The sequence below is a fragment of the Trachypithecus francoisi genome, unplaced genomic scaffold, assembly GCF_009764315.1.
Source record: "Trachypithecus francoisi isolate TF-2019V2 unplaced genomic scaffold, Tfra_2.0 Lachesis_group4, whole genome shotgun sequence".
Lineage (NCBI taxonomy): Eukaryota > Metazoa > Chordata > Mammalia > Primates > Cercopithecidae > Trachypithecus > Trachypithecus francoisi.
In genome coordinates, this window is record NW_022681469.1 from 111,491,019 (window position 1) to 111,516,224 (window position 25,206).

General features: G+C 55.8%; 1 protein-coding gene and 1 non-coding gene across 3 annotated transcripts in view; one reads left to right on the forward strand and one right to left on the reverse strand.

The window, feature by feature from the left end:
• The window catches only part of FBXL18 (F-box and leucine rich repeat protein 18), a 64,761-nt gene that overhangs the window by 27,800 nt on the left and 11,755 nt on the right, over positions 1-25,206 (reverse strand). For both annotated transcript variants that reach the window (XM_033193098.1, XM_033193097.1), the window contains exons 2-4: positions 22,490-22,708; positions 17,274-18,817; positions 9,102-9,320 (exon numbers count right to left, since the gene is read on the reverse strand). In XM_033193098.1, coding sequence (XP_033048989.1) covers positions 9,102-9,320; positions 17,274-18,817; positions 22,490-22,708 — 1,982 coding nt within the window. The remainder of the gene's footprint in view (positions 1-9,101; positions 9,321-17,273; positions 18,818-22,489; positions 22,709-25,206) is intronic.
• On the forward strand, positions 1,773-1,879 carry LOC117073908. The gene has a single exon (XR_004433453.1). It is a non-coding gene; the product is annotated as a small nucleolar RNA U13 (small nucleolar RNA).

The following is a 25,206-nucleotide window of genomic DNA, read 5'->3' on the forward strand; positions in this document are numbered from 1 at the left end:
GCGAGGTGGCAGGCGCCTGTAGTCCCAGCTACTCGGGAGGCTGAGGCAGAAGAATGGCGTAAACCCGGGAGGCGGAGCTTGCAGTGAGCTGAGATCCAGCCACTGCACTCCAGTCTGGGCGACAGAGCGAGACTCCGCCTCAAAAAAACAAAAAAAAAAAGAAAAAAAAAATCCAGAAACTTCTTCCCAGAGGGCCTCAAGGCAGGGAGGCACCCACAACAAAGAACCTCACCGTTTGCCAACACTGAGTCAAGTCCCCCCAGCCACAGCGGCCACTTAAAGGGAAGAGGACAACGGGGTCCAGCCTCTCGCTGTGACCCTGCCTGAGGCGATGCTGGACTCACGACACACAGAGTCAATGGTGGAAAAGCCGAGGTTTTGGCAATAAAGACGCCATCACAGCCCTGGCCCTGCATAGTAATCTCGTGGGCAGCGATATCCGTGACCATGAACCCCACGGGTCATGTGGCAGATGCATCCTGGCCTGTGAAACCATCATGCCATGTACTTGACTTACATCAAACTCGACCCCTTCTGGCTCCAGCTCCTGAGGCTGCTAAGGAGCTGCTGTCAGCCGGGCGCGGTGGCTCACGCCTGTAATCCCAGCACTTTGGGAGGCCGAGGCGGGTGGATCACTAGGTCAGGAGATTGAGACCATTCTGGCTAACATGGTGAAACCCAGTCTCTACTAAAAATACAAAAAAAATTAGCCAGGCGTAGTGGCGGGCGCCTGTAGTCCCAGCTACTCGGGAGGCTGAGGCAGGAGAATGGTGTGAACCCAGGAGACAGAGCTTGCAGCGAGCCAAGATCGCGCCACTGCACTCCAGCCTGGACGACAGAGTGAGACTCCGTCTCAAAACAAAAGGAGCTGCTGTCGGGACATGGAAGGTGATTTGTCTTTTTTTCTTGAGACAGGGTCTTGCTCTGTCTCCCAGACTGGAGTGCAGTGGTACAATCAGCTCGCTGCAGCCAGTAGCTGGGACCACAGGCACACATCACCACACTGCCCAGCTAATTTTCTTTTTTTTTTTTAATTTTTTTTTGAGACGGAGTCTCACTCTGTGGCCCAGGCTGGAATGCAATGGTGCGATCTTGGCTCAATGCAACCTCCACCTCCCAGGCTGAAGTGATTTTCCTGTCTCAGCCTCCCAAGTAGCTGGGATTATAGGTGCCCGCCACCATGCCTGGATAATTATCATATTTTTAGTAGAGACAGGGTTTCACCATGTTAGCCAGGATGGTCTCAAACTCCTGACCTCAAGTGATCCACCCGCCTCAGCCTCCCAAAGTGCTGGGATTACAGGTGTGAGCCACCATGCCCAGCCACTATTTTTTATTTTTTGTAGAGACAGGATCTCACCATGTTGCCCAGCCTAGTCTCAAACTCCTGGGCTCAAACAATCCTCCCTCCTTGGCCTCCCAAAGCACTGCCGTGACAGGTGTGAGCCATGGCACCCAGCCAGGATTCGTTTCTCACCATAAGCAAGGAATGAAGCAGGGGGATCTGCTCTTCCACACACCCTGTGGGTCACAGGCTGCAGCTGTCTCTGTGGCCAGGAAGGAGCAGCCTGCTTTGGAGGTCCCTGGGTGATATGAGGAGGTGCCACCCTACAGTAGTGTGTGGAGGAGACACCTGGGGCAGAGGGGGAGTCTCTGTGGATCGGGACAGAAAGGCCAGCCCTTCTTGGTGGTCAGAGGGCACTCCCGTGCGGCTTCATAGTCTGCTACATACACAACGAGGCTCAAAAAGACTGAGTTTGAGAAACGTTAAGATCCTCCTATAGTTCCTCAATGTGATGACTGAGTGTTCACACTCATCGGCGAGATGTGCCTCCCTCAAACCTTGTTAAGATGCTATAAACACATTACCCATCAGATGTGGAAAAAAAAAAAAAAAAGGAGGCCTGGTGCAGTGGCTCACGCCTGTAATCCCAGCATTCTGGGAGGTTGATGCAGGAGGATCACTTACTTGACCCAGGAGTTCAAGACCACCCTGGGGGCCGGGCACGGTGGCTCACACCTATAATCTCAGCACTTTGGGAGGCCAAGGCGGACAGATCACCTGAGGTCGGGAGTTCGAGACCAGCCTGACCAACATGGAGAAACCCCATCTCAACTAAAAATACAAATTTGCCGGGCATGGCCAGGCGCGGTGGCTCACGCCTGTAATCCCAGCACTTTGGGAGGCTGAGGTGGGCGGATTACCTGATGTCACAGGAGTTTGAGACAAGCCTGGTCAACATAGTGAAACCCCATCTCCACTAAAAAATTAGCCGGGCGTGGTGGCACACGCCTGTAATCCCAGCTACTCAGGAGGCTGAGGCAGGAGAATTGCTTGAGCTCAGGAAGCAGAGGTTGCAGAGAGCCAAGATTGTGCCACTGCACTCTAGCCTGGCCAACAGAGCAAGACTCTGTCTCAAAAAAAAAAAACAAAAAACAAAAAACTAAAAAAAAAAAAATTTAGCCGGGCGTGGTGGCACATGCCTGTAATCCCAGCTACTCCGGAGGCTGAGGCAGGAGAATCGCTTGAACCTGGGAGGCAGAGGTTACAGTGAGCCAAGATGGCACCATTGCACTCCACCCTGGGCAATAAGAGCAAAACTCCATCTCAAAAAAAAAAGATTAGCTGGTTGTGGTGGCACATGCCTATAATCCAGCTACTCCAGAGGCTGAGGTAGGAGAATCAATTGAATCCGGGAGGCGAAGGTTGCAGTGAGCCAATATCGTGCCACTGCACTCCAGCTTGGGAACAAGAGCAAAACTGTGCCAAAAAAAAAAAAAAAAAAAAAAGCACCAGGCGCGGTGGCTCAAGCCTGTAATCCCAGCACTTTGGGAGGCCGAGACGGCGGATCACGAGGTCAGGAGATCGAGACCACCCTGGCTAACATAGTGAAACCACATCTCTACTAAAAAATACAAAAAAAAAAAACTAGCCGGGCGAGGTGGGGGGCGCCTGTAGTCCCAGCTACTCGGGAGGCTGAGGCAGGAGAATGGCCTGAACCCAGGAGGCGGAGCTTGCAGTGAGTTGAGATCCGGGACTGCACTCCAGCCTGGGCGACAGAGCAAGACTCCGTCTGAAAAAAAAAAAAAAAAAAAAAAAGGAAGACCAGCCTGGGCAACACAGGAGACTCCATCTCTATAAAAAAAATTTAAAAATTAGCCGGAAGTGGTGGCATGCACCTGTAGTCCCAGGGACTGAGGAGGCTGAAGCAGGAGGATCACTTGAGCCTGGGAGGTCAAGGTTGCAGTGAGCTGTGATTGCACCACTGCACTCCAGCCTGGGCAACAGAGAGAGACCCTGTTTCTAAAAAAAGAAAAAGAAGAGACGGTGGCCGATACCCAGCCGTGTGTGAAGGTGAGTCTGCCAGGGACAGGAGGGTGCTGGCCATAAAAAGAGTCAGCGCCATCACAAGCGACAGGTTACCAGCGACAGGTCTGTCGGCAGCCACGCCACTGGCCCACTGGCCGGCCCTGCAGGCTGAGACACAGAGAGACAGTTGAGACCCCAGGCCACCCAGCGGACGGGGCAGGTGAGCTGCACAACAGCCCAGGGCCAGGTCCTCCCTCTGGCTCCATAATCCTCCAGGCAGGAAAAAAGATTAGAAAGAGAAAAGCGTCAGGAAAAGCGACAACAAATCGCTGCTCCTCCTCCTCCCGCGCCCTGGGTGCAGAGTAGGGGGCGGGGCCTGCGGCCGGTTCCCGGGAGCCCCAGCGCCACCTGCTGGGCCCTCGGCGCAGCTGCAAAGGCAGAGTTGCAGGGCTGACACTGACTGCTAGGTCCATAGGTGCCCTGGGCTGGAAAGCCTGGGGAAGGCCGGTCAGACCCTGTCTGCAGGTCAGCTGGGACCTGCGGCTTGGGCCACACTGCTGTGATTGGGGCCAGCGTGGAGCCAGGCACAGGCACTGAGGCTACGAGGAAGCTGTGGCACAGGCATCTGTACACGCGGTCTCTCCCACCTGGCTTTGGGGTGGTATCTGACTGCCAGCAGGGTGGGGAGAGAAAGGCTTTCAGCAGTCCTGGGGGAATCCAGCCTATGTGAGCACAGAGGTCCTTGCAATGCTGTGACCCTGTCATCTGCAGAAGATCCTGACAGGGCCTCCCCAGCACGGAGCCTGGAGGTTCCCACAGAGGTCCCCTCGGCCTTGGATAGCCTGCACAGCCCCCGACATGGCCCATCTCCTCTTCTAGGCGTGAACTCCCATCCCTCCAGCACTCACTCCCTGCCTCATTGCTCAGATGGAGGCTGTTTCCCCATCTGTAAACCGGGGCTGATAGCACTGACCTCACAGGTGAGGCTTGAGCAAGAGGCAAGACGCAGTGCCTGGAGCAGACAGAATGCTCAGGACAGAGGCACCGGGGGCCCAGGCAGGCACCCTGGAGGGGCACACACGGGAGATGTACTGTGAACACGGAAGCCTCAACACCTTCATCCCACTCTGTTGGCAGCAAGTGCAACGTGGGTCCCACCACAGGCCCATGCGCTGCGCCAGGTGCGGGACACAGGGACGGGGAGCGGGGTCACAGAGGGACTGGCACAGAGGGATGGGTACGGCTTCCGCCCAGCAAGTCCTGGGGCTGCTCTCAAACACCACGCAGCAAGCATGGGTGATCAAGGGCTCTCCCAGGCACCTGCGTGTAACCAGCGCCCTCTGGGGTCACCTGCGAGCTCAGCGCCAGGCTCAGCTTGTGCCTGAGGACACAAAAACACCAAAGAACTATGGAGCGCCAGCCTTCAAAAAACAGACCATCCGGCCGGGCGCGGTGGCTCAAGCCTGTAATCCCAGCACTTTGGGAGGCCGAGACGGGCGGATCACGAGGTCAGGAGATCGAGACCATCCTGGCTAATACGGTGAAACCCCGTCTCTACTAAAAATACAAAAACTAGCCGGCGAGGTGGCGGGCGCCTGTAGTCCCAGCTACTCGGGAGGCTGAGGCAGGAGAATGGCGGAAACCCGGGAGGCGGAGCTTGCAGTGAGCTGAGATCTGGCCACTGCACTCCAGTCCGGGCGACAGAGCGAGACTCCACCTCAAAAAAAAAAAAAAAACCAGACCATCCAACCAGAGAACACAAAGAGCTTACTGCATCCACCTTAGATCATCAGACTTGCCTAAAAAACACGCAGGTGCAGGTCAACCCAGGCAGCCAGAGGAGAAGCTCCCGGCCTGCAAAGGGCAGCATGGAGCCGGCCACAGGCAGCAGTAAGTAAATGAAGGAGAGAGCAGCTCAAAGCAGGGGCTGGCATCCGGTGCCACGTCCAACCAACCCGCCTGCAGCGCCATGCAGAGAGGATTCTGAGGACCAGAAGGCAAAGCAGGCTCAACGGAGCAGGAGGCCTTCGAGGGTGGGGCCGGGGGCCGCCCTGTCATGAGCGCAGCCGTCCCGAACTGCTTGGGGATCGTGGACGTTCTCCGCTGCAGCAAGGAAAGAGACAACTCCCAGAGCCAGTCCCCATTGCTGCAGGAAAAGCCACCCACCCCTGCAGAGCTGAGACGGCCCCACATGCGCTTGGTCTTAGGGCCCCAGACTCACAGGCCACAGAAGACAGGCAACGCCCACTCCCAAGTCCCTTCAACAAAACACACCCACGCAGCAGATGGCGGCTCTGGGTGCACAGTCGCAGCCTCCCACTGGCTGGAGGGCGTGTGAGTGGAGTCCAGCCGCAAGCGCACTGAGGGAGAAGGTCCGAGGCTCTTCCCGCAGCTGACAGGGCAGAGCTAGGGCGGAGCTGCCTGCATCCGCCACACCTGAGAAAACCCAGCTTTGGCCTCTGGGTACCACAGCCTCACAAGGCACAGTGTGCCCCTTCCCCCAACAGCTACCGCCTGTCCCCAAGCCCACTCGGCTAAGCCCTTTGGAGCCTGTGACCCACTCAGCCCTCCTAAAATGGGGCACACATCAGCAGGCGTCACATCCAGCTCACAGCACAAGGATGCTAAGGTGTGAGGAAGCAGAGCCAAGGGGCTAAACGGGAACATTCCGGCCACCACCCAGGCTGCCCCGCTGGTTCCACTGCAGGCAAAGTCAAGATTCAAAGCAAAGTCGAGGACACAGTGACCGTGTTTTCCATAAGAGCCATGAACCAGGACTGACCACCCAGACACCCAATTGAGTGCCATCAGGCCAGCACTGAGAACAATCACTTAGGGCTTTATTTATGACACAAGAAGACTCCATGGTGTAGTATTACATTTTTAAAAATCAGATTACAAAATAACATGAGAACCCTATCTCCAGCTGATTCTCCAGGGAAAATTGGCAGCTTTCACTGTTGGGAAGCCTTCACTTAAAAATAGGTTGATGTTGGCCAGATGTGGTGGCTCATGCCTGTAATCCCAACACCTTGGGAGGCCAAGGTGAGTGGATCACCTAAGGTCAGGACTTCGAGACCAGCCTGGGCAATGGGTGAAACCCCGTCTCTACTAAAAATACAAAAATTAGGCCGGGCGTGGTGGCTCACGCCTGTAATCCCAGCACTTTGGGAGGTCGAGGCGGGTGGATCACAAGGTCAGGAGATCGAGACCATCCTGGCCATCACAGTGAAACCCCGTGTCTACTAAAAAAAAAAAAAAAATACAAAATATTAGCCAGGCGTGGTGGCAGGCACCTGTAGTCCCAGCTACTTGGGAGGCTGAGGCAGGAGAATGGCATGAACCCAGGAGGCGGAGCTTGCAGTGAGCCGAGATTGCGCCACTGCACTCCAGCCTGAGCGACAGAGCAAGACTCTGTCTCAGAAAAAACAAACAAAACAAAAATAAGCCAGGTATAGTAGTGCACACTTGTAATCCCAGCTGCTCAGGAGGCTGAAGCAGAAGAATCGCTTGAACCCAGAAAGCAGAGGTTACAGTGAGCTGAGATCCCGCCACTGTACTCCAGCCTGGACGACAGAGTGAGACTCTCTCAAAAAAAAAAAAAGGTTGATGCATAGTCTAAATTTTTTTTTTTTTTTTTTTTTTTTTTTTGAGACAGAGTCTTGCTCTGTCGCCCAGGCTGGAGTGCAGTAGCCAGATCTCAGCTCACTGCAAGCTCCACCTCCCGGGTTTAAGCCATTCTCTTGCCTCAGCCTCGCGAGTAGCTGGGGCTACAGGCGCCCGCCACCTTGCCCGGCTCGTTTTTTGTGTTTTTTAGTAGAGATGAGGTTTCACGGTGTAAGCCAGGAGGGTCTCGATCTCCTGACCTCGTGATCCGCCCGTCTCGGCCTCCCAAAGTGCTGGGATTACAGGCTTGAGCCACCGCACCCGGCCTTTTTTTTTTTTTTTGAGACGGAGTCTCACTCTGCCGCCCAGGCTAGAGTGCAGTGGCCGGATCTCAGCTCACTGCAAGCTCCGCCTCCCGGGTTTACGCCATTCTCCTGCCTCAGCCTCCAGAGTAGCTGGGACTACAGGCGCCCGCCACGTCGCCCAGCTAGTTTTTTGTATTTTTTAAGTAGAGACGGGGTTTCACCGTGTTAGCCAGGAGGGTCTCGATCTCCTGACCTCGTGATCCGCCCGTCTCGGCCTCCCAAAGTGCTGGGATTACAGGCTTGAGCCACCGTGCCCGGCCTGCATAGTCTAAATTTTTAAAAAGTACTATAAACACAAGTTGTTTTTACAACCAGAGAGGGGGAAACCCCAACTAGGATTATTCCTGAGAAAGCCAGCGGCAAACCGCAAGGACAACAGACTGCTCCAGAGTCTGGCCAGCAGGGCTGTCGGGACCCAGTGGCTACAGACCTCCTGGCTGATGGCTCTTCTCGCAACTCTGTGAACAGCTGGGGCCTCCTTCCTGTCACCTCTCCCCACCTGCAGGGACACGAACACTCAGGACATTCATGTCCTGCTGCCCCCTTGGCCGGGCACACGCCTCTCTCCGGAGCCTTGCTCACTTCAGCACTCAGCCCGTCCTCCTGAGAGGTCTTTAAATGCATCACTCCCCAGATCACCTGCGAAGCTCTAGCTCTCTCCAGGAACCGCCTCCTCCTGACTTGTGTTCAATTCTAGGTGCTCATCTGAGTTCCTGCTCAGCAGCAGAGCATCAAACTCCAGGATGCCCTGTCACGAGGGGAAGCGGAGATGCTAGCTAGCTCAGGCAAGAAGGGCCAGAGCACGTGGGCCTTCCAGAAAGGGTGGCGAGGAGAGCGAGAAGGAAGGGTTCTCCGTTAAATCTACCACTTTGGCCGGGCGCGGTGGCTCAAGCCTGTAATCCCAGCACTTTGGGAGGCCGAGACGGGCGGATCACGAGGTCAGGAGATCGAGACCATCCTGGCTAACACGGTGAAACCCCGTCTCTACTAAAAACTACAAAAAACTAGCCAGGCGAGGTGGCGGCGCCTGTAGTCCCAGCTACCCGGGAGGCTGAGGCAGGAGAATGGCGTGAACCCGGGAGGCGGAGCTTGCAGTGAGCTGAGATCCGGCCACTGCACTCCAGCCCGGGCGACAGAGCGAGACTCCGTCTCAAAAAAAAAAAAAAAAAAAAAAAAAAATCTACCACTTTTACCCACAACTGCCCAAATAACCACTGCTTCTAGATCTAAACAACGTGCAGAGATGTGAAAAATCCAGAGTTAAAAGATGGTTGCAGGCCGGGCACAGTGGCTCACACCTGTAATCCCAGCACTTTGGGAGGCCGAGGCAGGTGGATCACCTGAGGTCGGGAGTTCGAGACTGGCCTGACCAACATGGTGAAACCCTGTCTTTACTAAAATACAAAATACACGCTGGTGGCACACGCCGTAGTCCCAGCTACTCGGGAAGCCGAGGCAGGAGAATCGCTTCAACCCAGGAGGCAAAAGTTGCAGTGAGCCGAGATTTCGCCACTACACTCCAGCCTGGGCAACACAGTGAGACTCAGACTCGAAGAAGAAGAAAGAAGAAGACTTTTGTACTTGTGGGAGAGGAGAGCTTGAACTATCTAGAAAATTTACCATGTGGCTAGGGAGTGCTCAAAGAGGAGAGGCTGGGCCACGCATGGGAGACCAAACCCCTTGCTTTCACCCTGTCACTGCCTGGTGCTCCTCAATTCCAAGAAATCCCTGGTAGGCACTCGGTGAGGGCTGGGGACCAGGTCATAGGATGCTGGTGATGTCTGCAGCCCCCGAAGCTGTACGCAACCCACATCACTCACCTGCGGAGAAGCGACTGCTGCAGGCTCTTGCAGGTGGCGAGGGACTCCCCGGTGAACAGGTGGCACATGACGACATGTAGGCAGCGAGCCATGAAGGCCAGCACGGCATCAGGCTGGAGGGTGCCGCTGCGGGAGACCAGGCACAGGCGCTGCAGTGAGGGGCACTGGCTCAGCGCCTGGAAGAACTGGGCGTTGGCGCTGAAGTAGGGCTGCTCCAGCCTGCGGGGAGAGAGGGCAGCTGTGAGGCCCGAGGGAGGGGTGGCAGGCCAAGCCAGCTGGGCGCCTGCAGATGCTGCCAGTGGAAGCTTCCTGGCCTGGGGCCCAGCCTGGCTGTTCCCACGGCCCCCCCCATACCACTATCCCCTGGAGTACTGGGTGCCGACGCAGACCCCCAGGGTCCCCCTTGGAGATCTGATTCGGAGGTGACCCGATGGGCCTGATGCAAGCAGCCAGCCAGTGTCTACAGAGCCCAGCTTTGAGTCACCAGCCAAGGTCATCGGCATCTGTGTCCGCAGCCTGCCTGGTGCACCCCACTGACTCCCAGGCACCCCATCTTCCTCAAACGCTGGCGTGCTGGGTAGCAGATGCAAAGAGGACCCCGCATATGGCCCCTGCCCTTGGGAAGCTCAACTGGACGGGGAGGCAGATGGGGACTGAACACTATGAGAGAGGGCGGTAATCCAGGAGGCGGGGGGCGGGAGAGGGCGGGAGATCTGGGAGGTGGGGGGGCGGTGGGCAGGAACCTCAGCCAGGTGGGGGCCACTCCAGCTATGACAGATGGGAGGACAGCGCTGGGCGGCTGCAGGGCCAAAGCAGGAGGCCGAGGGGAGTGAGGCCAAGTTAAGAGGTTGGCAGCCAGGGCAGGGCCGGGTCACAGGGAAGGGAGGAGGCCCCACAAGTCCACACCAAGGCTACAGTGACAGAGACCAAGATGGGAGAACCCAGGGGGAAGGGGAGGACTTGGGAAAGGGAAGTAGCGGACGACATTCTAGATCTTTCCTGGGGAGTCTGTCCATGCAGATGGAAAGCAGGATAGGCCGCGTCTCGAGGAGCAGTGGCAGATGTGGGGATACGGTGCTGCCGAGAACAGGTCCAGGGGCCCTTGGAGAACCAGGCTGTGGGACTGGGCAAGACCTGGACTGTGGCAAGCTGTGGGGTGCAGTGAGCCCCTGAGATAAGAATCAAGAGGGGGCCGGGCGCGGTGGCTCAAACCTGTAATCCCAGCACTTTGGGAGGCCGAGACTGGCGGATCACGAGGTCAGGCGATCGAGACCATCCTGGCTAACACAGTGAAACCCCGTCTCTACTAAAAATACAAAAAAAAACTAGCCGGGCGAGGTGGCGGGCGCCTGTAGTCCCAGCTACTCAGGAGGCTGAGGCAGGAGAATGGCGTAAACCCGGGAGGCGGAGCTTGCAGTGAGCTGAGATCCGGCCACTGCACTCCAGCCTGGGTGACAGAGCGAGACTCCGTTTCAAAAAAAAAAAAAAAAGAAAGATAGTAATAAAGTGTTTTCATTACAATGTATTTTGAATACCACTTCTCCCTAAAAAAATCCTAAAGTAAACATCCCTTTGCAGACCTGAAGGTGGGAAACGGGGAGGTGTAAAAAAGATGGTGCAGGCGCCGCATCTGCTGGGCTGCAAAGTCACCTCTGGATTTCTCTCCAAAGCAAAAGCAGGAGGCTCGGGACAGCAGGAGATGGAAACAGGGCGTTGGGCAAGGACGGCTGCCGTCGTGTGGTCACTAGGTGGCGATGTGGATCCGTGCTACCCGCCCCAGGGCGACTCGAGCCTCTGGGGTTAAAAACCAAGTCGAGGCCGGGCACGGTGGCTCAAGCCTGTAATCCCAGCACTTTGGGAGGCCGAGACGGGCGGATCACGAGGTCAGGAGATTGAGACCATCCTGGCTAACATGGTGAAACCCCGTCTCTACTAAAAATACAAAAAACGAGCCGGGCGAGGTGGCGGGCGCCTGTAGTCCCAGCTACTCAGGAGGCTGAGGCAGGAGAATGGCGTAAACCCGGGAGGCGGAGCTTGCAGTGAGCTGAGATCCAGCCACTGCACTCCAGCCTGGGCGACAGAGCGACACTCCGTCTCAACAAAAAAAAAAAAAAAAAAAAAAAAAAAAAAAAAAAAAAAAAAAAACCAAGTCGGCAGAGCGTGAAAAAAACCTTTTTTCCACTAGATAACCACATCCACATTCTTCTGCCCAAGAGGAAGTCACCTGTCACAGGTGTTCAGGACGTGGCAGGCCCATGGGAGTGACTGGTCAGGCAAGGGGCCTGGCACGCCTAAAGCTTCTCAGGCTCCCATGGCACGCCACCCTAGGGCATGGCACCCAGGACCGTGGCAGAGCTGACCTGACTCGAGTGACCGGCAGCATCTGCAGGGAGGATGGGGATGAGGAAAAGGCTCCCACTGCATCAGGCCTCACCCACCTTTGAGTGAGGATCCAGCCACCCCATCCTGCTCCCCACGGGGACACCTGGGTCTCCTGGTGACTCTGTGGGCATGAAAGGCACCGAGCTCACAGTGCAGGGGTTCCCAGCTGGCCACCCACCACACGGGCCGTGAGAGCAGCGCCCAGGCCTCTGAGGTGTCCCTGGGGTGGCTCCAGGGCCTGGCTCTGAAAAGGATGGTCCGCTTCTGCCCAGATGCTGCCCTGGTCCCGATCACAGCAGCCCGGGTGACTCAGGGTAACATGCTCCCCTGCCCTCCACCGCAAGCAGGGCTTAGTTGGTCTGGGGCAAGAAGGTGCCTTTTCTGTTCAATTTGTAATCCCCTTACTACTGAGGTGTGTCCAAGTCCCAGCCAAAGCGACTCCTTCCTGCACCACCTCCTCTCTGCCAGGAGCCCCGGCAGGCACAAAGCTGGGGGTCATGGTGTGGGCGCTGCCAGAGGCAGCAGCCGGCTGGCCTGGGATTCCAAGCTCTGCCACCAAAGAGACTCCAGCCACCCCAGGATGCAGCCTCGGCGCACCGTGCCAGCCTCCAGGGGTCCCAGCGCCGTTTCCTCTGCACAGCTCCTGCCCACGGGCAAGCGAGTGCCACCTGCTCCTTTCACTGCAGCGTCCCTGGGCTCCCTTGCCACAGAAGGCAGGAATCCAGAGGAACGGGGCCAGCTGGCAGCGTCTGGGAACCGGCGTCTGTTCTGAACAGGCAGTACCCAGCTCAGAGCAGACGTGGTTCTCAGGGGCTGCTGGGCACAGGCTAGAGTTTGTGCACAGAGATGGCATTATGAGCAGGGTCGGGCTCTTAGGCTGGCCCACACAACCCACTGACCCTGGGGCCCGCGGGCCTCTCCACGCTGCCTCCATGGCCCTGCTCCTGAGGAAGGCCCTTGGCCCCGGGGATCCCGTCTCAGAGCCTGGAGGCCGTCGGGGACCATGAAATCCCGCTCACCCCAGGAGGCCGGAGAAAGCAGCCGTGTGACCTGGGCAAGTTCGCGCACTCTCTGGGCCTTCCTTTCTTCATCCATAAAGTGGGTACAACTGTGTTGACACTCATAAGTTGTTGAGAATATCAAAGGGGTCAAGACCTGGACGCCCGTGAAAAGTACCTGGCAGAGATCACATGAGCCCAAAGGTCCCCTCCACCCACGGCGGCGGCCATCACCTCTGCCTCTTGCTTCCAGAACACCCCTCCCCCTCCAGCCGGTGCCTCCCTTGCTGACAGCCTCTGCTCGGTCTCCCTTCCACATTCTTCTTCCTCTTCCTGGCGAATCCTTGCCATGTGTGCCCCAGCCCAATCCATGGGCTCGCCTGTTTCCACAGCTAAAGGCCACCGATGAGCTGAGGACGCCAAAGCAACTCTCCCAGGCCAGACCTCAGCCTGGACTCAGGGCTTGGCTCAGGCCCATCAACTAGGAGGCCCTTAACAGACCCTCTGGACCGGGCACGGTGGCTCACACCTGTGATCCCGGCCCTCTGGGCAGCCCAGGCAGGAGGATCACTTGAGCTCAGGAATTGAAGACCAGCCCGGGCAACATAGCAAGACCCCATATCTACAAAAAATACAAAAAAAAAGCCGGGCATGGTCGTGTGTGCCTGTAGTCCCAGCTACTCGGGAGGCTGAGGTGGGAGGATCACCTAAGCCAGAGGAGGTCGAGGCTGCAGTGAGCTGTGATCATGCCACTGTACACCAGCCTGGGAGGCAGAATGAGACCATTTAAAGAAAAAAAAAAATGTGGGGGAAGTCCAAAATTTACATGCATTTTGAGTCAAATTTCTTTTTTTTTTTTTTTTTTTGAGACAGAGTCTCGCTTTATCGCCCAGGCTGGAGTGCAGTGGCCGGATCTCAGCTCACTGCAAGCTCCGCCTCCCGGGTTTACACCATTCTCCTGCCTCAGCCTCCCAAGTAGCAGGGACTACAGGCGCCCGCCACCTCGCCCGGCTAGTTTTTTGTATTTTTTAGTAGAGACGGGGTTTCACCGTGTTAGCCAGGATGGTCTCGATCTCCTGACCTCGTGATCCACCCGTCTCGGCCTCCCAAAGTGCTGGGATTACAGGCTTGAGCCACCGTTGAGTCAAATTTCTAAAGCAGGGAGATTCTGAAAAGTCACCAGTCTGGTTCTCAAAGCAACTGTCTCCAGGATGCCTGGGTCAGAGCATGAATAACCACCCCACTCCCCAAGCACAGAGCCCCGCACTGGCTCAAGCTGAGAATCAAAGCGGCCGATCCAGGGCCTGGTGCCTCCACCAGACAGGAAATACAGAGGCTTCTAGCAAAGGGGCCAATCCAGGACCTGGTGCCTCCATCAGACAGGAAATACAGAGGCTTCTAGCAATCTGCTCTGCCATTTGGAGTCCTGGGTTTGATCCTGGGCTTCTCAACCCAACCCTAACAGGTCTGTAGTGGGAGGAGGCCAAGAGGGAAGGCGGCGCCCAGCTGGCTGCAAGGCCCTGGAAGGCTCCAGGGTGTGAGCCTCCAGCTCTGCTGCTCCCCAGCAGACCCGGCCACTTCCTGCCATGCCTTCCGCGGGACAGTGGAGATTTACAAGAGGCCCCTTATCTCTACTCTGCATGGCTCCAGGGCCAAGGTCAAGCTCTGGTGTTTGCGAGAGACTCAACTCCCCCTGAGCTCCCACAGCCCCATCTGGGAAATGGGAATGATCAAGGCTGCAACCTCAGCGGATTATGGCAGGGAAGATGGGCTCAGTGCATGGCTCTCAGCAAAGGCACAAAGTGAACGCTAACTATTCTGGAGAGAATGACACGTGCCCACGTGCCCCTTAGGCTGGAGCATGACTTCATGTACCCGCCACCCACCCCACCAGCTAAGGAATCACAGAGACACCAACTCACTCATCTAAGTCCTGCCTCCACTTTCTCCCGAACCTAGTCCCTTGCAGTACTGAGGCTCAAGGCCTTCACTACCTTTTGGGTAATTCTCTTTTCTTTTCTTTTTTTGACAGTCTTGCTCTGTTTCCCAGACTGGAATGCAGTGGCACAATCACAGCTCACTGCTGCCTCAACCCAACCTCCCAGGCTCAGGCGATCTCCCACCTCAGCCGCCTGAGTAGCTGGGACTACAGGCATGCACCACTACACCCTGCGAATTCTTTTAATTTTTGTAGAGTTGGGGTCTGGCAATGTTGCCCAGGCTGGCCTCGAACTCCTTGAGCCTCCCAAAGTGCTGAGATTACAAGTTTGACCCACTACAGCCAGCCCATTTGGCCCAGGCTGGAGTACGGTGGCGCGATCTCGGCTCACTGCAAGCTCCGCCTCCCGGGTTCACGCCATTCTCCTGCCCCAGCCTCCTGAGTAGCTGGGACTACAGGCGACCACCACCACGCCTGGCTAATTTTTTGTATTTTAAGTAGAGATGGGGTTTCACCATGTTAGCCAGGATGGTCTCGATCTCCTGACCTCGTGATCCACCCGCCTTGGCCTCCCAAAGTGCTGGGATTACAGGCGTGAGCCACCGCGCCCGGCCCATTTTGGGTAATTTTTCTTTTCTTTTTCGTTCTTTTCTTTTCTTTTCGAGAGTCTCGCTTTGTCACCCAGGCTGGAGTGTAGTGGTGTGATCTGACTCACTGCAACCTCTGCCTCCCAGGTAAAGTGCAATTCTCCTGCCTCAGCCTCCTGAGTAGCTGGGACCACAGGTGCCTGCTGCCACGCCCGACTAATTTTTGTATGTTTCTGGTAGAGACAGGGTTTTACCATGTTGGCCAGGCTGGTCTCCAACTCCTGACCTGAGATGATCCGCCCACCACAGCCTCCCAAAGTGCTTGGATTATAGGAGTAAGCCACCATGCCCGACCTCATTTTGGGTAATTTTTCAAGGTCAGATTTATCGGCCAAGATTCTCAAATTCATCTCAAGTTAACGAATTCTTATTCCTTAAATTCTAGGAACTGACAAGAACACTGTTCACTCCACAGCATAATTCAGCATAAATTCATTTCGTGCTTGGCTCTGGAAACACCATGGGCCCCCAACACTGTCTGGCATGGAGCTCTCCCAAGCCCATGGTTCCACCTCCTCCCTGCTCTGGGGCAGGTCCTGCTCCTAGTCTCAGGGACCATCACCTCCCAGGAGTCTGTGGTCCCCCTTCTGAGCCGACCTCTCCTGTCTCCTCCATCCCAACCCCTGCAGTCCATGTGGGATGCCCAAGGAGGCCGCTCCCTCTCCCAGGTGAAACTCCATGGCACTGGTGCCCACTTGCCTTGTCTGCCCCGTCTTCCCTACTCCCTCCCATCTCACATTGTGCCTTGGACCCTCTGAACCGACTGCTCCCTGGCAGTCGGTTCAGAGGGTCCAAGGCACAATTTCCAAGTCTCTGGGATTTCTTCACATGGTGCTTACTGACCCAGAAAGCATCTGCCTGGCCAGGCGTGGTGACTTATGCCTTATAATCCCAGAACTTTGGGAGGCCAAGGCAAGCGGATCACCTGATGTCAGGAGTTCGAGACCAGCCTGGCCAACCCGGCAAAACCCCGTCTCTAATAAAAATATAAAAAAATTAGCCAGATGTGGTGGTGCACACCTGTAGTCCCAGCTGCTCGGGAGGCTGAGGTAGGAGAATCGCTTGAACCCAGGGGGTAGGGGTTGCAGTGAACCAAGATCACGCTACTGCACTCCAGCCTGGGTGTGTAGAGTGAGACTCTGTCTCAAAAAAAAAAAAAAAAAAACGGCCGGGCGCGGTGGCTCAAGCCTGTAATCCAGCACTTTGGAGGCCGAGACGGGTGGATCACGAGGTCAGATCGAGACCATCCTGGCTAACATGGTGAAACCCCGTCTCTACTAAAAATACAAAAAAAAAAAAAACTAGCCGGGCGAGGTGGCGGGCGCCTGTAGTCCCAGCTACTCCGGAGGCTGAGGCAGGAGAATGGCGGGAATCCGAGAGGCGGAGCTTGCAGTAAGCTGAGATCGGGCCACTGCACTCTAGCTCAGGCAACAGAGCAAGACTCCGTCTCAAAAAAAAAAAAAAAAAGCAAAGATAGAGGCCAAGTGCAGTGCCTCACACCTGCAATCCCAGCACCAGCACTTTGGGGGGCCAAGGTGAGGATTGCTTGAGCTCAAGAATTCGACACCAGTCTGGGCAACACAGTGAGACTTTGTCTCTACAAAATTTTAAATATATATATATATAGCCAGGCATGATGGCATATGCCTGTAGTCCCAGCTACTTGGGAGGCTGAGACAGCAGGATTAATTGAGCCCAGGAGGTTGAGGCTACAGTGAGCTATGATGGCGCCACTGCACTCCAGCTTGGATGACAGAGCGAGACTCTGTCTCAAAAATAAATAAATAAATAAAATTTAAATTTAAAAAAAAAGGAATTGCATTGCAAAGTCAGGTCAGAAAGACCTGGGTTCGAATCCTGACTCTCCCACCTACTAGCTCTGCTGAGTGGCAACAATGACGCACCTGGCAGGCTCGTGAGAAGATTACACAGGATGACTCACAGTAGGGCCGGGCAATCACTCAAACACGATCAGGAATAAGGACGCTAAGCTCAGACATCCGCCTCCGGCACCTCCGGCTCCTCTAGAAGCCGCTCTCCCCCGAGCCCCCAGAGACCGACGTGGCACGTGGCGAGGCCCCGCCCCAGCCTCTGGGCTCCTGGAGGGCAGGCCTGCGGCAGCGCTGCCTGCAAGCTCCACGTGAACGCCCCACTTCCCTCCGCCAGCCTCCAACAGAGGCCCAGGAGGTCCCCGCGGCCCCCTCACCTGAGGTCCCTCAGCCGCTTGCAGTGCTTCAACATGTCTGAGAGCGCGGGCATGTACACCACCTTCCCCATCATGCCCAGGTTGGCCAGCGACAGCGACCGCAACTGCTGGCACTGCAGGCCGATACTGACCAGCCCGGAGCCCGTAAGGACGCTGGGCAGCTGTGCGAGCGTCAGGTGCCGCAGGAAGGCCAGCTGGCCAATGGCGGCCACCTCCGAGTCTCCGACGCTCTGCGCGCGGCTGCAGGGTGGGAGCGAGTTGCGGATGGCGGGCTCGTTGCGCGGCATGGCGGAGGAGAAGTTGGACCCGATCAGCTCGAGGTGTTCCAGGAAGGGCAGGTTCTTCAGCAGAGACCAGAACACGGAGGAAGGCTGGGGGCCCGCCTGGCCAGAGAAGGGGCTGGGACAGGACTGCACGCCCACGCGCACTTTCTTGCCAAAGCCGCGCGGCACTGCGTGCATGGCCGGCTGGGCGGGCGCACGGTCCGCGCGCGGCGCGGAGTCGGCGACGGAGCAGACAGGCAGGGAGAGGGAGCGCAGGTGACGCAGCCGGGCCAGGAGCTGGCAGAGGTGGCGGCCCAGGCCCTCTGAGCTGTGGTGGTGGGCGGCCGAGAGGTTCAGGTGGCGCAGGTTGCAGCAGGACGCCACCAGCGTCTCCAGGATGCTGCTGTCGATGTCGTCCTCCGCCTTGCGGAGCAGCGAGTCTGGGGACAGACAGTGGACGCAGCCGCTGAGGTTCAGGCTGGCCAGGCTCCGCAGGTCCTTCCCGCCGTTGATGACCTGCTGGATCAGATGGCCGCCCGACAGGGTGCAGCGGCTGAAGCTGAAGTAGAAGGGGTTGTTGAATTTCATGTGCTGTAGGAGGGAAGAGCCGTTCAGCCAGGACTTGGGCAGCTGCAGGGCATCCAGCGCGACGTTGCGCGCCATGGAGTCCAGGAGGTTCTTGGTGGCTCCGCTCTCCGCGAAGCTGCCGGGGACGGAGATGAGGAAGGCGTGGAGGTTCTGAGGCGTACGGTCGCTAAGCACAGCCAGGTAGAGCCGCACCACCTCTTGGTTGATGTAGCCAGGGGCCAGGCGCGCATAGAAGACCCGTAGGTTCTGGTAGTGCGGCACGTTGCTCTGGCCCACCATGAGCTGGCCCGAGAGGATGGCGCCCTCGCGTGTGCGGTCCAGAATCTCGAAGTAGAGCAGTAGCTTCTCCAGGCTGGTGCAGCAGGGCACCACGCCGTAGGAGGGCGTGAACAGCGTCTGCTTGAGCTCCCGCACGCGGCTCAGCGTGGCCTTGCACTCACTGCTCAGCTGGCTGGCGTCGAAGCCGGGGCTCACGTCGATGGCCAGCGAGCGCAGGTGCTGCAAGGCCGAGAGCATCTTGGAGAGGCGCAGGGAGGTGAGGTGGCAACCGGAGAGGTTCACCTTCACCAGGCTGCGGCAGCGGGCCACGTGTTCCACGGTGGAGCCAGGCAGCCAGTAGCAGCCAGCCATGCTCAGCTGCTGGATCTCCCGGCCGATCTCCTTCACCAGCTGCCTCACCTTGTCCTCGCTCGCCTGCGGGACAGAGGCGGGGCGGGGAGAGGAAGGAAAGGGCTGAAGGCACCTACGGGTCTCCAACCCTCAGTGCGCACACTCCTCCTACGGCAGCAGCTCCACCGGGAGGGAAGCTCCCCACCTCTCCCTGTCTACCTGCCCGCACACTGACCTGGAGCCAAGAGTCGAGAGTCCCCAGCTAAGTGGGACTGGTAGAGGGGTGCAGCCATGGTAGAAAACGGTTTGGTAGGCAGGCACGGTGGCTCATGCCTGTCATCCCAGCACTTTGGGAAGCCAGGGCAGATGGATCACCTGAGGTAAGGAGTTCGAGACCAGCCTGGCCAACGTGGTGAAGCCCCATCTCTACTGAAAATACAAAAACTAGCCAGGCGTGGTGGCGGGCGCCTTTAATCCCAGCTACTCCAGAGGCGAAGGCAGGAAAATCACTTGAACCTGGGAGGTGGAGGTTGCAGTGAGCCAAGATGTCACCACTACACTCCAGCCTGGGCAACAGAAAGAGACTCTGTCTCAAAAAGGAAAAAACAAAGGCCGGGCACGGTGGCTCACGCCTGTAATCCCAGCCCTTTGGGAGGCCAAGGAAGGTGTATCACCTGAGGTCAGGAGATCGAGACCACTCTGGCCAACATAGGGAAATCTCATCTCTACTAAAAATACAAAAATTAGCTGGGTGTGGTGGCATGTGCCTGTAAGCCAAGCTACTGGGGAGGAGGCAGGAGAATCGCTTGAACCCAGGAGGCGGAGGTGCAGTGAGCCAAGATAGCACCACTTCACTCTAGCCTGCGACAGAGCAAGACTCTGTCTCAAAATAGAAAAAAAAAAAAAAAAAAAAAAACGGTCTGGTGGTTCCTCAAAAAGCTAAACACAGGGCTACCACATGACCCAGCAATTTCACTCCTAGGGACAGACCCAAAGGAACCGAAAGCTGAGACTCAGCCTCCCGACTCTGTGCCTGTTCACTGTGGCAGATTCACAAGAAGCCACAGGTACAAAGAGCCCCAGTGTCCATCAACAGGTGGACGGACAAAGTAAATGCCAAGTCCACACGGGGAAATGTGATCCAGCCACAAAGAGGAAGGAAGGCCGGGCGCTTCAGCGCATGCCTGTAATCCCAGCACTTTGGAAGGCCAAGGCAGAGAGATCGGTTAATCTCAAGGGATGGAGACCAGCTTGGGCAACATAGCAAGACCCCATATCTACCAAAAAAAAAAAAAAAAACAACATTAGCCAGGCGTAGTGGTGCACACCTGTGGTCCCAGCTACTTGGAAGGCTGAGGCAGGAGGATGGCTTGAGCCTGGGAGGTGGAGTTTGCAGTGAGCTGTGACCGAGCCACCACGCCCGGCCTGTTTCTGTTTTTTGAGCCAAGGTCTCATTCTGTTGTCCAGGCTGGAGCACAGTGGTACGACAATAGCTGACTGCAGCCTTGACGTCCTAGGGTTCAAGAGATCCTCCCACCTCAGCCTCCTGAGTAGGTGGAACTACAGACATGTGCCAACATGCCAGGCTGATTTTCCTTTTTTTTTTTTTTTTCGTTCAGACGGAGTTTTACCAAGTTGTCCAGACCAGTCTTGAAATCCTGAGCGCGGCCGGGTGCGGTGGCTCACGCCTGTAATCCCAGCACTTTGGGAGGCCGAGATGGGCGGATCACGAGGTCAGGAGATCGAGACCATCCTGGCTAACCCAGTGAAACCCCGTCTCTACTAAAAAATACAAAAAAACTGGCCGGGCGAGGTGGCGGGCACCTGTAGTCCCAGCTACTGGGGAGGCTGAGGCAGGAGAATGGCGTAAACCTGGGAGGCGGAGCTTGCAGTGAGCCAAGATCCGGTCACTGCACTCCAGCCTGGGCGACAGAGCGAGACTCCGTCTCAAAAAAAAAAAAAAAAAAAAAAAAGAAATCCTGAGCTCATCTCATCCACCTGCCTCGGCCTCCCAAAATGCTGGCATTATAGGCATGAGCCACCAGACCTGGCCAAAAAATTAAAATAAAAAAAAGCTCCTGGCCGGGCACAGTGGCTCATGCCTGTAATCACAGCACTTTGGGAGGCAGAGGCAGAGAGATCACGAGGTCAGGAGATCGAGACCAGGAGATTGAGACCATCCTGGCTAACACTACTAAAAGTACAAAAAATTAGCTGAGAGAGGCTGGACACGGTGGCTCACGCCTGTAATCCCAGCACTTTCAGAGGCCGAGGCAGGCGGATCACCTGAGGTCAGGAGTTCAAGACCAGCCTGGCCAACAGGGTGAAACCCTGTCTCTACTAAAAATATAAAAACTAGCCGGGCGTGGTGGTGGATACCTGTAATCCCAGCTACTTGGGAGGCTGAGGCAGGAGAATTGCTTGAACCCAGGAAACAGGTTGCAGTAAGCCGACACAGTGCCACTGCACTCCAGCCTCACGGCAGAGTGAGACTCTGTCTCAAAAAAAAAAACTTACCCAGGCGTGGTGGCAGGCACCTGTAGTCCCAGCTACGTGGGAGGCTGAGGCAGGAGAATGGCATGAACCCAGGAGGCAGAGTTTGCAGTGAGCCGAGATCACGCCACTGCACTCCAGCCTGGGCAACAGTGCAAGACTCCGTCTCAAAAAAAATTTAAAAAAGAAAAAAACAGGCCGGGCACGGTGGCTCACTTTGGGAGGCTGAGGCGGGCGGATCACAAGGTCAGGAGATTGAGACCACAGTGAAACACTGTCTCTACTAAAAAATACAAAAATTAGCCAGGCGTGGTGGCAGGAGCCTGTAGTCCCAGCTACTTTTTTTTTTTTTTTTTTTTTTTTGAGATGGAGTCTCGCTCTGTCGCCCAGGCTGGAGTGCAGTGGCCGGATCTCAGCTCACTGCAAGCTCCGCCTCCCGGGTTTACGCCATTCTCCTGCCTCAGCCTCCCGAGTAGCTGGGACTACAGGCGCCCACCACCTCGCCCGGCTAGTTTTTTGTATTTTTTAGTAGAGACGGGGTTTCACCGTGTTAGTCAGGATGGTCTCGATCTCCTGACCTCGTGATCCGCCCGTCTCGGCCTCCCAAAGTGCTGGGATTACAGGCTTGAGCCACCGCGCCCGGCCAGAGTCCCAGCTACTTAGAAGGCTGAGGCAGGAGAATGGCGTGAACCCAGGAGGCGGATCTTGCAGTGAGCCGAGGTCACGCCACTGCACTCCAGCCTGGGCGACAGAAGGAGACTCCGTCTCAAAAAAAAAAAAAAAAAAGAATGGCTAAAACTTAAAAAACTGACAGTACCAAGTGTTCACAAGGCTGCAGAGCAACTGGAACTCCCACATCCTGCTGGAGGGTGCAAAATGGTGCCCTCCCACTGCACCACTGGAGAGCTGCATATTTAACTTTATAAGAAACATCCAACACCTCTCCTGTGACCCAGCAATCCCACTCCTAGGGATCCATCGGAAAGCAAGTCTCCAACCCCTCTCCCTGACTCCCAAGGCCCTAGGTTCCCTCCCAGGACGAGGTCCACATACATCTGTGCCCTCCTCCCCAGGAAGCACAGCACCCACACTTTTCTGCCCCTTGCTTCTGTCCCTCAATGCATCCTGCAGACAGCACCAGTCAGGACTTGGAGTGACTGCCACCTTTCCATCAGCACACAGGGTTCCACTGCAGGGCTGTGCCCAGTCCTCAAAGACTGAGATCTAACTTGTTTCTCATCTCCTGCCCCCACGCCTACTCACCTGATAGTCCTTTTGCAGCAACACGGTGTGGATGAGACTCTTGTCAAGGCACAGGGCTGCGAGCTTCCGACAGGTACACCGGACGTTCAGAATCAGGTCTGTGCTGGGGACGTGACTCAGGATGTGAAGGAGAATCTCATCAGAGAACCCCAGGAGGTGGACCCCGTCCGCCATCCCGGCTGCTGCAGGATGCATGTCATCATCATCATTGGATATGTCCTAAAAATAAGGGGGACACCAAATTCCCACAGGATCCCCAAGGATGGCTGTCAGCCCAGCCTGCAGCTAGGGAGAGGAGCAAAGATAAGCTCTTATCCATGGGAAAGAAAGTGCTTTCACTAAAAATCTCAACTGCATAACAAAGAATTCAAAATCCTTCAAAACCCCATTATAGAGCTGTAAGCCAGAGTCTCTCTTCAAAAATGAAAGATTAGAAAAAAGATAATTGGCCGGGCGCGGTGGCACAAGCCTGTAATCCCAGCACTTTGGGAGGCCGAGACAGGCGGATCACAAGGTCAACAGATCGAGACCATCCTGGCTAACATGGTGAAACCCCGTCTCTACTAAAAAATACAAAAACTAGCCGGGCGTGGTGGCCGGCGCCTGTAGTCCCAGCTACTTGGGAGGCTGAAGCAGGAGAATGGCGTGAACCCGGGAGGCGGAGCTTGCAGTGAGCTGAGATCCGGCCACTGTACTCCAGCCTGGGTGACAGCGAGACTCCATCTCAAAAATAAATAAATAAATAAATAAATAATAAAAAAAAAAAGAAAAAAGATCATTATGTCTTTATTTATGTATGTATTTATTTATTTTGTGAGACGGCAGTTTCACTCTTATTGCCCAGGCTGGAGTGCAATGGCATGATCTCAGCTCACTGCAACCTCCACCTCCCAGGCTTCAGCGATTCTCCTGCTTCAGCCTCCCGAGTAGCTGAGACTACAGGCACATGCCACTTTGTCCAGCTAATTTTTTTGTTTTTTTGTAGAGACGGGGTTTCCCTATGTTGCTCAGGCTGATCTCAAACTTTTGGGCAAGTGATCCTCCTGCCTTGGCCTCCCAAAGGGTGTTTTGTTATAATAGAGACAGGGTCTTGCTATGCTGCCCAGGCTGGTCTTGAACTCCTGGGCCTCCCAAAGTGCTGGGATCGCAGGTGTGAGCCACCATGCCCGGTCTCTTCTTTTTTTTTTTTTTTTTGAGACAAGGTCTTGCTTTGTCGCCCAGGGTGGAGTGCAATGATGCAATCTTGGTTCACTGCAACCTCCGCCTCCTGGGTTGAAGCAATTCTCCTGCCTCAGCCTCCCAAGTGGGATTACAGGCAACTGCCACCACACACAGCTAATTTTTGTCTTTTTACTAGAGACAGGGTTTCACCATGTTGGCCAGCCAGGTCACGAACCTCTGACCTCAAGTGATTCGTCGTCTGCCTCAGTCTCCCAAAGTGTTGGGATTACAGGTGTAAGCCACCATGCCCGGCCTTTTTTTTTTTTTTTTTTTTTGGAGAAAGAGTCTCACTCTGTGGCCCAGGCTGGAGTGCAATGGTGCGATCTTGGTTCACTGCAAACTCCACCTCGAAGGTTCAGATTTCCGTGCCTCAGCCTCCTGAGTAGCTGGGATTAAAGGCATGTGCCACCATGCCCAGCTACTTTTTGTGTTCTTAGTAAAGACAGGGTTTCGCCATGTTGGTCAGGCTGGTCTTGAACTCCTGGCCTCAAGTGATCTGCCCTCCAAAACGCTGGCCTTTCAGGCATGAGCCCTGCACCTGGCCACGCACACTTCCTTTTGCATTGCTGTAGTTAATATCTGGCAAATTACAAGGTGTTCTTCCCTAATGTGGGCCTGAGTCAAAATGCCTGATGCCTTTTTGGTTTATACGATGAAGAGGGAGAAGAGCTGGACCTAATGAGACATGAAGTCCCCAAATCAGGGACAAAGGAAGGCAGAAGGCTTTACCAAGGGGAGCCTCTCAGAGCAGCTGCTCTCTGTAAAGACCATGCCGAGGAGAGAGTGCCCGGGATCATCTCGACTGCATCATTTTTCCGGGGAATGTGTCTACACAACCCTCTGGCTCCAGCCTGCTCCTGCTTCCTGTACATATTTGCCTGGATGGAAGCTCTGAGTTTTGCAAAGTCTGGCTGCTGCCATGGCAACCATGAAGGCTGTGGAGGAAGAGCCTGGCTGCACACCCCACACAGGTGTCGGAGGTTTCCTGGGAACTCTGACCACAACCGTCCTCTCACCCTCTCCAGACAGGCTTCCCATCCCGCTAAGCCCTTGCCAGGCCCTAGACGGGTGTCCTGAAATGTGTCCCACCTGTTCCTCCCTGGGAACAAAGAAGTACCCTCCATCCTCCAAAAGAGAAAGCCACACGGAAACCAAAGGACTTGGCCCGTAAGGACCCATGAGGGTCATGAGGGTCAGAGGTTCGAAACTTACTTCTGCCTTGCCTCTTTTTAATAATTAGCAGGACAAGGCCGGGCACGGTGACTCACACCTGCAATCCCAGCACTTTGGGAGGCCGAGGTGGGGAAATCACAAGGTCAAGAGATCGAGACCAGCCTGGCCAACATGGTGAAACCCCATCTCTACTAAAAATACAAAAATTACCTGGGCATGGTGGCAGGCGCCTATAGTCCCAGCTACTCAGGAGACTGAGGCAGGAGAATCACATGAACCCGGGAGGCAGAGGTTGCAGGGAGCCAAGATTGCACCACTGTACT